Source organism: Hemitrygon akajei, chromosome 23, assembly GCF_048418815.1.
Source record: "Hemitrygon akajei chromosome 23, sHemAka1.3, whole genome shotgun sequence".
Classification (NCBI taxonomy): Eukaryota; Metazoa; Chordata; class Chondrichthyes; order Myliobatiformes; family Dasyatidae; genus Hemitrygon; species Hemitrygon akajei.
The window spans coordinates 13461295-13473547 of record NC_133146.1 but is presented as its reverse complement, the minus strand read 5'-3'; the positions used below and the strand labels follow the sequence as shown (position 1 = coordinate 13473547).

Below are 12253 nucleotides of genomic sequence, written 5' to 3'. Positions count from 1 at the left end.
CATGATTGGTAGATTGGATATTTGCATTTATGAGCAGGTGTACCTGATAAAGTTGACACAGAGTTAACGGACCCAGAAAAATAAGTTTTCAACTCTTTTTCAAAATAAGTTCTGCTAGTTCCCTTGAGAGAGCAAACTGTGCACAGGAACATCTTGAAGTTCAAACAATATTCAGCATTATCCTAACCCAGAGCTCCATTGAAGTGTTTTTGATAGACTCAGTGCCACACAGCCAACAGATAGAAGCCATTCGGCTCATTGTGTGTGAGATGCAAAGGTTAAATTGGAGTACCACACACCTCATGTGAAAACTCATACTGTCCAATAAAAGATACAAACAGAGGAAAGAAGTTTCTTTCTTCTCCAGCCCTTAACCCTTCCCACACACCTGGCTTCACCTATCACCTTCCAGCTAGCCTCTTTCTCATACCCCCTTCACTCTTTTATTTGGGCTTCTTACCCCTTGCTTCTCAGTCTTGAAGAAGGGTCTCGGCCCGAAACGTTGACCGTTTATTCTTTCCCATAGATGCTGCCTGACCTGCCGAGTTCCTCCAGTGTTTTGTGTGACACTGAGACACATTAACTGCTCCTGTTGTAAGTTGCCAGGCTAAATCTTACTTGATGTATTGATGAACGTGTGTGCATTTAAACTCTCCATCTTTATCCGTTCAATTATAGCTTGATTTATTGACATTCAATCGCACTCATCTAAAATTAATTTTCACTATGATTTGAAGGCATTGATATTAAACCTGCCTTGTTTAACTTGAGAAGAAAGTTAATTGACTGATGATGACTTACAACTTCTGCCCAAGTTTGTGCATTGTTGATCTCTGAGGCCCTCAACAATTAGAGAATGCTTTTTCCAGCTTTATTCAACATCTAACCTGTGCTGTCCCTACTCCGGGAATGTGAGATGCGATAGTGCACAAGGAGCTCCACTCTGTAGCTAGACAATAAGACCATAAGACATAGGAGCAGGACTGGGCCAGAAATTGAGTCTTCTCTGCCATTCTATCTTGGCTGATCTATTATCCCTCTCAACTCCTTTCTCCTGCCTTCACCCCGTAACTTTTATTGCTCTTATTAATCACAAACTTATCAAACTACACTTTAAATATACCCAACAACTTGGCCTCCCGCAGATTCAACACCCTCCAACTACATAAATTCCTTCTCATCTCTGTTCTAAAGGGATGCCCTTGTATTCTGAGGCTATGTCCTCTATTTCTGGACTCCCCTACTATGGAAACATTCTCGCTAACCATTTCAATATTCAATGTTTCAAAAAGATTTTCACCCCGATTCTTTTAAACCAGAGCCACCAAATGCTCTTCATACATTAAACTTTTCATTCCTGGCATCATTCTCATGAGCCTTCCCTGGACTGCTAGCTCATCCTTTTCTTTCTTGGTTAAGGGCCCCAGAACTGCTCATAATACTTCGTGCAGTCAGACCAGTACTTTGAAAAGCCTCAGCATTGCATCCTTGCTTTTATATTCTAGTCCTCCTGAAATGAATGTTAACATTGCATTTGCCTTTCTCACCATTGAGTCAACCTGTAGGTTAACCTTTAGGAAATCTTGCAAGAGGATTCCCAGGTCTCTGTGCACCTCTGATTCTGAATTTGCTGCCTGTTTAGAAAATAGTCTACGTCTTTATGCCTTCTACCAAAGTGTACGATCATATGCTTCCTTACACTGTATTCCATCTGCCACTTCTTTGCCCATTCTAATCTGTCTTAAGTTATTCTGCAGACTTCCTGTTTCTTCTAACCTGTTCTGTTCCTGTTTTGCCATTGTACGATGGGGGCAGTGTAGAGGGAACTTCATTCTGTAGGTGTTACATTTGAATGCATGTGCAATATACAAAATAAGGTAGATGAACTTGCAGTAAGGTTGCAGATTGGCAGGTATGATGTTGTAGGCATCACTGAATCATGGCTGAAAGGTTACAGTTGGGAGTTTAATGTCCAGGATACACATAGCAGGAAGGCAGAGGGGGTGGTGTTGCTCTGATGGTAAAAAATGAAATCAAATCATTAGAAAGAGATGACATAGGGCCAGAAGGTGTTGAAGCATTGTGGATAGAGCTAAGGATCTGCAAGGATAAAAAGACCCTAATGAGAGTTGTATACAGACCTCAAACAGCAATAAGGATGTGGCCTACAGATTACAACGGGAGACAGAAAATGCACACCAAAAGGGCAATGTTACAATAGTCATTGGGGACTTCAATATGCAGGTAGAATGGGAAAATCAGGTCAGTGTTGGATTCCAGGAGGGAGAATTTCTAGAGTGCCTATCAGATGGCTTTTTAGAGCAGCTCATGGTTGAGCCTGCTAAGGGGATCAACTATTCTAGAATGGGTGTTGTGCAATGAACCACAATTGATTAGAGAGTTTAAGGTACAAGAACCCTGGGGGGGGGGGGGGGAGTGATCATAATATGATTGAATTCACCATGAAATTTGGGAAGGAGAAACTAAAGTCAAATATATCAGTATTACAGAGGAGTAAAGGGAATTACAGAGGCATGAGAGAGGAGTTGGCCAGAATTGATGAGAAAAGAACATTGGCAGGGATGACAGCAGAGCAGCAATGGTTGGAATTTCTGATCAATTCAGAAGGCAAAGGCTATATAAATCCCAAAGAGGAAAAACTATTTTAAAGGAAAGATGACACAACTGTGGCTGACAAGAGAAGTCAAAGCCAACATAAAAGCCAAAGAGAGGGCATATAGTGAGCAAAAATTAGTGGGAAGTTAAAGGATTGGAAAGCTTTTAAAAACCAACAGAAGGCAACTAAAAAGTCATTTAGAAGATAAAGATGGAATACAAAAGTAAGCCAGTGAATAATATTAATGAGGATACCAAAAGTTTCTGCAGATACATGAAGTGTAAAAGGGAGGCAAGAGTGGATATTGGACCACTAGAAAATGATGCTGGAGAGGTAGAAATGGGGGAGCAAACTGAATAAGTATTTTGCGTCAGTCTTCACTGTGAAGGACACTAGCAATATGGTGGAAGTTCCAGGTGTCAGAGGTCATGAAGTGTGTGAAGTTACCATAGATAGAGAGAAGGTTCTTGGGAAACTGAAAGTTCTGAAGGCAGATAAGTCACCTGGACCAGATGGACTACACTCCAAGGTTCTGAAAGAGGTGGCTGAAGAGATTGTGGAGGCATTAGTCATGATCTTGCAAGAATCACTAGATTCTAGAATGGTTCCGGAGGACTGGAGAATTGCAAATGTCACTCCACTTGTCAAGAAGGGAGAGAGGCAGAAGAAAGGAAACTACAGGCCGGTCAGTCTGACCTCAGTGGTTGGGAAGATGTTGGAGTTGATTATTAAGGATGAGGTCTCAGGGTATTTGGGGGCACGTGATAACATAGGTGAAGTCAGCATGGTTTCCTCAGGGGAAAACCTGTTGGAATCATTGAAGAAATAACAAGCCGGATAGACAAAGGAGAATCATTTAAAGTTGTGTACTTGGTGCTGCACATGAGGCTGCTTAACAAGCTATCAGCCCAAGGTATTACAGGAAAGATTCTAGCATGGATAAAGCAGTGGCTGATTGGCAGGAGGCAAAGAGTGGGAATAAAGCAACCATTTTCTGGTTGGCTGCTGGTGACTAGTAGTGTTTCACAGAGGTCTGGGTTGGGACTGATTCTTTTTACATTATATGTCAATGATTGAATGATGGCTTTGTTGCAAAGTTTGCAGTTGATATGAAGATAGGTGGAGGGGCAGATAGTTTTGAGGAAGTAGAGAAGCTATAGAAGGGCTTAGACAGATTAGGAGAATAGGCAAAGAAATGGCAGATGGAACACAGTGTCTGGAAGTGTATGGCCATAAACGTTGGTAGAAGTGTTGACTATTTTCTAAATGGAGAGACAATTCAAAAAACTGAGGTGCAAAGGGATTTGGGAGTCCTCGTGCAGAATTCCCTAAAAGTTAATTTGCAGATTGAGTCTGTGGTGAGGAAGGCAAATGCAATGTTAACCATTCATTTGAAGAGGACTAGAATATAAAAGCAAGGATGTAAAATTGAAACTTTATAAAACACTGGTGAGGCCTCATGTGGAGTATTGTGATAATTTTTAGACCCCTTATCTTAGAAAGGATGTGCTGAAAGTGGAGAGAGTTCAAAGGAGGTTCACGAAAATGATTCCGGGTCGAGGCTGATAGGTTCTTGACTGGTCAGAGAAAGAAGGGTTATGGAGAGAAGGTAGGAGATTGAGGCTGAGAGGAAAATCGGATCAGCCACGATGAAATGGCAGAGGAAACTCTTTGGGCCAAATGGCCTACTTCTGCTCTTATGTCTTATGGTCTTGTGTATCTAACCTGTGCTGTCTGTGCTCTGGGAGTATGTGATGGGACAGTATAGAGGGAGCTTTACTCTGTATCTAACCCGTGCTGTCCCTGTCCTGGGAGTGTGTGATGGGACAGTGTAGAGGGAGCTTCACTCTGTATCTAACCCGTGCTGTCCCTGTCCTGGGAGTGTGTGATGGGACAGTGTAGAGGGAGCTTCACTCTGGATCTAACCTGTGCTGTCTGTGCTCTGGGAGTATGTGATGGGACAGTGTAGAGGGAGCTTCACTCTGTATCTAACCCATGCTGTCCCTGTCCTGGGAGTGTGTGATGGGATGGTGTAGAGGGAGCTTCACTCTGTATCTAACCTGTGCTGTCCCTGTCCTGGGGGTGTGTGATGGGACAGTGTAGAGGGAGATTCACTCTGTATCTAACCGTGCTGTCCCTGTCCTGGGAGTGTGTGATGGGACAGTGTAGAGGGAGCTTCACTCTGTATCTAACCCATGCTGTCCATGCCCTGGGAGTATGTGATGGGACAGTGTAGAGGGAGCATCACTCTGTATTAAAGAAATTGATGTTCATACCATCAGGATGGAAGATATCAGACAGAATACAAGGTTTTGCACCTGTGAATGACTTCATCATGGTAGTGGAGGAGACTGTGGACTGACACGTTGGAAAGAGATATCAAACTGAAACGGGTCACCACCAGGAAAGCCTGCCTTTTGTGGTGGATGGAACAAAGGTGCTTGATTAATTTATACCCCAATCTACATCAGGTCTCATGAATGTATAGGAGGCTACTTCCCTAACCAGTTTGTGTGTGACCAAGAAGGAAATTAAGAGTTATAATCAACTTTCTCCTCCAAAAGGACAGCATGAGCATCGATTTCTTTAACTTCTGGCAATTTCTCTCCCTTCCCCTTCTCTCTTTTCCTATTCCTGGTCTGGCTCTCCTCATTTGCCAATCACCTCCCTCTGGAATCCCTCTTCCTTCCCTTTCTCCCATGGTCCACTCTCACCTCCTATCAGATTCCTTCTTCTTCGGCTCTTTACCTCTTCTACCTGTCACCTCCAGCTTCTCACTTCATCTTTTTTTCCTTCACCAGGTATCAGCTATCACCTGCCAGCTGATACTCCTTCCCCTCTTCCCATGTTTTTATTCTGGCTTCTTCCCCATTCCTTTCCTGTACTGATGAAGGGTCTGAACCTGAAATGTCGACTGTTTATTCATCTCCATGGATATTGCCTGATTTGCGGAGTTCCTCCATCATTTTGTGTGCGTTGCAAATGGGTAAAACTGCTCACCTATCAGCACTACCAACCTCCTCCCACCAATTCTGAATAATAAAATTACCCATTCTATGCTTAAAAACCCCTTTTCACCAGACCAGCCATTCCGGAGCACTCTGTTGTTACTAGGACTCATTTTTGACACCTTCCCACACATCAACCTCCTGTACCACAATCCATCTCTCTGTACTACTGCCCACATAGGGGGAGCATGTGGTGCATGGCCAAGTGGTTAAGGCATTGGACTAGCAATCTGAAGGTTGTGAGCCGCAGCCGAGGCAGCGTGTTGTGTCCTTGAGCGAGGCACTTAACCACATATTGCTCTAGTCCACCCAGCTGAAAATGGGTACCGGCAAAATGCTGGGGGTTAACCTCGCGTCCTATCGGGGGGGGGGGGGTAGTCTCGTACTCTCAGTCCCTTCACGCCATGGAATGAGCATAATGAGCCTATAAGGGGGGAGCACAATTATAAGGTGTTTAGGGAGGGAATATAGCGGAGGATGTCAGAGGAAGGTTTTCTTACATCCACAGAGTGGTCAGTGTGTGCATACGTGCAATTGGTAGAGATAGACACACTAGGCTCATTTAATACTCTTAGATAAGCAGATGGATGATGGAGAAATGGAGGGCTATGTGGGAGGGAAGGTTAAGATTGATCTTAGGTTAGAGTAAAAGGCTGGCACAACATTGTAGGCTGAAAGGCCTGTACTGTTCTACGTTCCATGTCTTATGCCTATACTCAAATTAAGACTGAGGAGACCTGACAGAAGCATATGGGGCATAGACAGGGTAGACAACCAGCCTTACCAACCCTGACTCCCCAGAGTAGAAATGACAAACACTAGAGGACATAGGTTTAAGGTGGATGGTGGAAAGTTTAAAGGAGATTTGTCAGGCAATTTGACTTTTTAGACAGAGCGCATGAGGTGTCTGGGATGTGCTGCTGGGAAAGCAGACATGAGAATGGAGTTTTAGAGGCACGAACACACTGGGAGTGAAGGATATGGGTTACATGCAGGTAGATAGAGAGAGAATTAGTTTAATTTAGCATTGCAGTCAACACAGACAGTGTGGATCGAAGGGCTGGTTCCTGCACTGTACTATTCTATGTGCTACGTTCTCTGGATTAGAGCATGTCTGATGAAGGAAGGTTGAATGAGCTAGAGCTTTTCTCTTTGGATCAAGGAAATTTGATAAATTATATGAGAGATGTACAAGGTGACTGGAGGACTTGTAGAGTGAAACTCCTTTCCTTACAGAATCCAGACCGCATGGAAAAATAATTTGTTTAGGGATCGGTAACACAGAGTTAAGGTGGGAAGCTGTTTCTCAGACTGGAGGGAATCATACAGCAGTGTCCCACCAGAGGTCAGATTTCAAAACGTGGTTCACAGAGATAGACTACAGGAGAAAGTATACATGCTGGTGGAATGGGAGGATGGAATTAAATGTAGAAATTTGTGCACTTTGAAAGAAGCCAGAAATGAAACTGTGGATGTGTTTATGCTAAATGGGCAGATGGAGATCATGGCTACAAAACCCCACATGACCCGATTAAAGAAAGATTAGCTTTATTTGTCACATGTATATCGAAACAGAGAATGTGATGTCTTGCATCGAATCAAGTCAGCCCACAATTATCGCCACACTTTTGGTGCTAATGTAGCATGTCCTCAACTCGCTAACCCCAATCTGTACGTCTTTAGACGTGGGAGGAAACCCACGTGGTCATGGAGAGTACGCACAAATTGCTTATAGGCAATGGTGCAAATTGAATCCCAGTCTCTGCCACAGCCAGCCCCCCCCCCCCGCCCCGCTTCAAGTGGGCTCCTTCCATTTGGGGGACAGGCTACACAGGCATGCAAGTCGCTATGAAGTGTTATTCAGCTGCACCACCTTCTAGGCTGGATCAAGATACATCGGGAAGGATTTGAAGTCCTTGGAAAAGAGCCCAGAAATTACTTACTGGATGGAGAGCAAGTTACAGGGAAGGGCTAGAGAAGATGGGTTTATTCCTAGAGGCAGAAGGGCTGATATCTGACATGGTGTGATTAAAATAATGACCAGGCTTAGGTAAACAGTTTCCAATTGGTAAAATGGTGGAAGACCCAAAGGATGTGTGTTGGCACAGGAGATGAAGCCTTTATTATGCAGTGAGCGAGAGTGGATTGTTGGCTCGGCCCTACTACGGCTTCCAAGGGAATTCGATCAGTACTGGATAGAAAAAAAAGAGTGCAGATAATGAGAGAGAGAGAGAGGGAGAGAGAGGAGAAAGAGGAGGAAAGGGAGGGGAGTAGGGGAAAGAGGAGGGAAGAGGGAGAGGAAGAAGGCAAGAGTAGGGGAAGTGACGGGGGAATGGTTTCTGATATGAGGTTCTAGTATTCTACACATTATTCTACTGTGTGTATGTGAGTGAGAGTGAGAGAGAGAGGGAGCGAGAGAGAGTGAGTGAGTGAGTGAGAGAGTGAGAGAGTGAGAGAGAGAGTGAGTGAGTGAGTGTGAGTGAGAGTGAGAGTGAGAGAGAGAGAGAGAGAGAGAGAGAGAGAGAGAGAGATGAGAGAGAGAGAGAGAGAGAGATTTATGCTTTGCATCTTCAGCCTCATGGGTTATAATGTTCCAAAGGTTCATAATTCAATGTGTAAAATGTTTTGACCCCTTCTCAACACCAACAACATGGACCCATCATCCCTTTAAGTGTCAGTGCATGAGACTGTTATATACATACACAGTGGCAACTTTATTCTGTGTGGCAGGGTGGAGATACGTCTCTACCAAAGGAGGTGTAAGGTGCTCCTTCCCTCTGTTAGCCTGCAGATCAAGGTGCACTGCCTGCTGAGCACCTTCCCTCCTCCCCCACCGATCAGGGTCACGAGAAGCCAGGAACAGGTGGTGGATGGTCGTACGAGCAATTAGTGCATACCACAAGTCCTGCTTCTTCAACCACTGACGCCAGGCAGACAATCTCTGAAGAGTATTGATAATAGCTGGGGTCACAGGTCTTGTAAAGACACTGTCCAATAGAAGACAATTGCAAACCCCTTCTATAGAAGATTTTGCCAAGACAATCATTGTCAAGACTATGATTGATGACCACTTCTTCGGTTCCCCTTTACACTTGCTCATTAATGCAAATATTTAATTCAGCCAGTCATGTGGCAGCAACTCAATGCGTAACAGCAGGCAGACATGGTCAAGAGGTTCATTTGTTGTTTGGACTAAACATCAGAATGGGGGAGAAACGTGATCTCAGTGACTTTGACCATGGAACGATTGTTGGTTCCAAATGTGGAGGTTTACTATCTTGAGAAGATTGTTGATCTCCTGGAATTTTCACGCACAACAATCTCAAGTCTATAGTTTACAGAGAATGATGCAAAAAAACAAAGTAACAAAAACTCCATTGAGTGGCAGTTCTGTGGGAAAAAATGCCTTGTAATGTGAGAGGTCAAAAGAGAATGGGCAGACTGGTTCAAGCTAAAAGGTGACAGCAACTCAAATAACCACTTATTACAACGGTGGTTTGCAGAAGAGCATCTCTGAACACACAACACTTCAGACCTTGAAGTGGATGGGCTACAGTAGCTGAAGACCATGAACATATGCTAAGTTGCCTCTTATTAGGTACAGACATGGCCTCTTTATTATGTGGGACCTGTCTGTAGTGAGGGTCAGTGAGAGAGAATGGGACCAGCACGTGTGTGTGTGTGTGTGTTGTGTGTGTGTGTGTGTGTGTGTGTGTGGTGTGTGTGTGTGTGTGTGTGGTGTGTGAGTGTGTGTGACCCATCTATCACTGGGAGGAACTGCCTGTGGGTAGGGTTTTTAGTCAATTGTGTTTTGTGATTCCTAGTAATAATTCTACAAAGATTTACTGATGTATAACACTCTGCCATTCATTAACTGTCCTTAATCAGTCCTCTCTGCGTTGTCTGCAAAAAGCCCTGTCACCAGGGGACAGTTTGGTAAATTCATTTACAGAACATTGGCATCACTGGAAAAGGCCAGAATTTATTGTTCGTCCTTAATTGTGCTTCCAGAAAGGGAGTAAACAGTGAACTGTGTCTACTGTACACACTATTGCTGTAAACCTGAAATTATACAGAAGCCAGACACCTTTCAGGTAATAACAGCTTTCTGAGTGGGCACCTTTCCCTCAGAACCTCAGCAACTCTCCTGCACTTTGTCACTGATTCTGTGATGCATAATCTTTGATCAGAGTTCAGATGCAGTCCTTTGGCAGTCACCCCACCGACACTATTGCAATTCTGGAACCCACCCCTCCCGTCCATTCAATCCACTCTGTGGTCCAGCTCAGCCTCCAACATCTCGCATCCTATCTCCAACATCTGAACCATCTCCCCTCCAACATCTCCCTGTTTTATATTTCGGTACTGCTTCACTCTGCTACAACCACACACATGCAAAAAGACAGGACAGAGACAGACAGAGAGAGAGATAAAGAAAGGGGCAGAGAGAGAAAGATAAATTCAGACAGAGAGAGAACGAGAGAACGAGAGAGAGAGAGAGAGAGAGAGAGAGAGAGAGAGAGAGAGAGAGATGAGAGAGAGAGAGAGAGAGAGAGAGAGAGAGAGAGGAGAGAGAGAGAGAGAGAGGAGAGAGAGAGAGAGAGAGAGAGAGAGAGAGAGAGAGAGAGAGAGAGATGGAGAGAGAGAGAGAGAGAGAGAGAGAGAGAGAGAGAACGATAAATTCAGAGAGAGGGAGATTGATTACGATTCCTTCGTCCGCACACATTCAACACCGGAACACCCGATAATGGTTTTTTATGTAATTACCTTGTACTCCATCTCTCTACTTTTGGATTGATATGAAATATCAAGAGACTCACAGTCAATGTTCTGTATGAGAAGTCCTGTCAGATCTGAACGGCAGTTTTAAAAATTCACGCCTGCGAAATCCACCCCTCCTCCCGACCCTTCGATGAACTATCGTAACTGAAAAAAACACTAACACGGTGCGGCAAGAGTCGGAAGATAGAGCAAGAATTTGGCCGACTTGCTAAAAAAAACTAGTCTCGCTCTTCACAACTTATTCCATTCAGTCAAGCAGCAAAACTTAAAAGTTCCATAATTTAAGGAATCGAACTCAGTCAGAACAGTTTTTCGGGGGACTCGGAGGGGTGCAGATCCCGGATGGAATCCAGACACTTGTTTCCTGCTTTACAAGGCGAGCATTCGAGACAAACCACTGTACCTGTTTCGATGACCACTGGCTCAAAAAGTCCGAACTGTTCCAGTACTTTGACAAACAGGGCGACCACCACAAGGATGGCTATCATCTCAAGCCCCTCGAGATGCATGGCATTCCGTCTCCGCGCCCAGCCGCCAGACCCCGCTCACCTTCGCCCGTGCGATCTCTGCAAGTGGGAGGGGCTGTTACCCTGGAGGAGGGCCGGGGGGCCGGAGAAGCGGCGGGAGGGGTGCCCGCAAAACTTTCCCTCTGCCGTTCCCCTCCTCACCACCACCCCTTGCTCTATGTAGACTCCGATGATGGGGAAGAAGAGAGAGGAGAAGGGAGGGCAGAGACAGAGGAGCGAGAGAAGAAAGACAGGGGAAGAGTGAGAGAAGAGCATGGAGAAGATGGGGAAGGGAGGGGTGGAGAGGGACGAAGGAGGGGAGAGGTGGCAGAAGGAGGAGAGGAGGGAGGGAGGAGGAGGGGAGAGGAAGGGGAGAGGGGGAGAGGAGAGGAAGGGGAGAGGAGAGGAAGGAGGAGAGGGGAGAGGAGAGGAAGGGTGGAGAGGGGAGAGGAGAGGAAAAGGAGGGGAAGGGAGGGAGGGAGGAGAAGGGGGAGGGAGGGGAGGGAGAAGGGGAAGGGGAGGGGGAGGGAGGAGGGAAGGGGGGAGAGGGGAGGGAGGGAGGGAGGAGGGAAAGGAGGGGAGGAGGAGGGGGAAGAAAGAGGGGGAGGGGGAGGACGAGGGAGGGGGAGGGGGAGGGAGGGACGAGGAGGGGGAGGGGGTGGGAGGGGAGTGAGGAGGAGGAGGGGGAAGGTGAGGAAGGGGAGGGGATGGAAGGAGGGAGAAGGGGAGGGGGAGGGGAAGGAGGAGGAGGAAGGGAGGGAGGGAGAGAGGGAGGGAAGGGGAGGGAGGAGGAGGAGGAAGGGGAGGGGGAGAGAGAGGAAGGGGAGGGAGGAGGAGGAGGAAGGGGGACGGGGAGGAAGGGAGAGGGAGGGGGAGAGGGAGGAGGTGGGGAGAGGTGGGAGTGGGAGGGAAGGGAGGCGAGAGAGATGGAGAGCAGATGGAAATGGGTGAGTTGGTGTAGGTGGGAGATTGTTTGACCTTGGGGGCTGTGTAATCCAGGGGAAGGTTTCTCGCAGCGCTGCCGGTGTGAGAGACTGAGAGAGAACCTGCCCTCCCATCTCAATGACACCACCTCCTCCAATGTGCCGAATTGCCGTTGCCGCGGCAACGGGGCGATGGCGACTTTCCACTCCTCTCCCTGCCGTGACTGTCCAACAGGCTTCTCCCCTCGCCAGAGATCACAGCACGCACGGTTCCCGGCTCTCTCGCAGTCTCACCGTGATCCATCCACATCGCAGCACTCCCATAAATAAACACAAGTTAAAGAAATAAGAGAAAATCGCGATTGGAGTCCTGGGTCGCCTCCCGCACACCTCCAATCACTCTCTGCTTGTTAAACC

The 12253-nt window shown here is 46.3% G+C and overlaps 1 protein-coding gene across 7 annotated transcripts in view; it reads right to left on the bottom strand.

Annotated features, from left to right (window-relative positions):
• Window positions 1–12253, bottom strand: part of LOC140715164 (A-type potassium channel modulatory protein KCNIP2) — a 497102-nt gene that overhangs the window by 113650 nt on the left and 371199 nt on the right. Inside the window, exon 1 of one of the 7 annotated variants that reach the window (XM_073026949.1) lies at window positions 10811–11274. The exons of 3 other annotated variants lie outside the window; for them this stretch is intronic. In XM_073026949.1, the coding sequence (XP_072883050.1) occupies window positions 10811–10916 (106 nt within the window). In that variant the 5' untranslated portion in view covers window positions 10917–11274. Of the gene's footprint in view, window positions 1–10810; window positions 11275–12253 lie in introns of those variants that run through there. 3 more of the 7 variants (XM_073026952.1, XM_073026958.1, XM_073026957.1) reach the window with 3 other exon arrangements.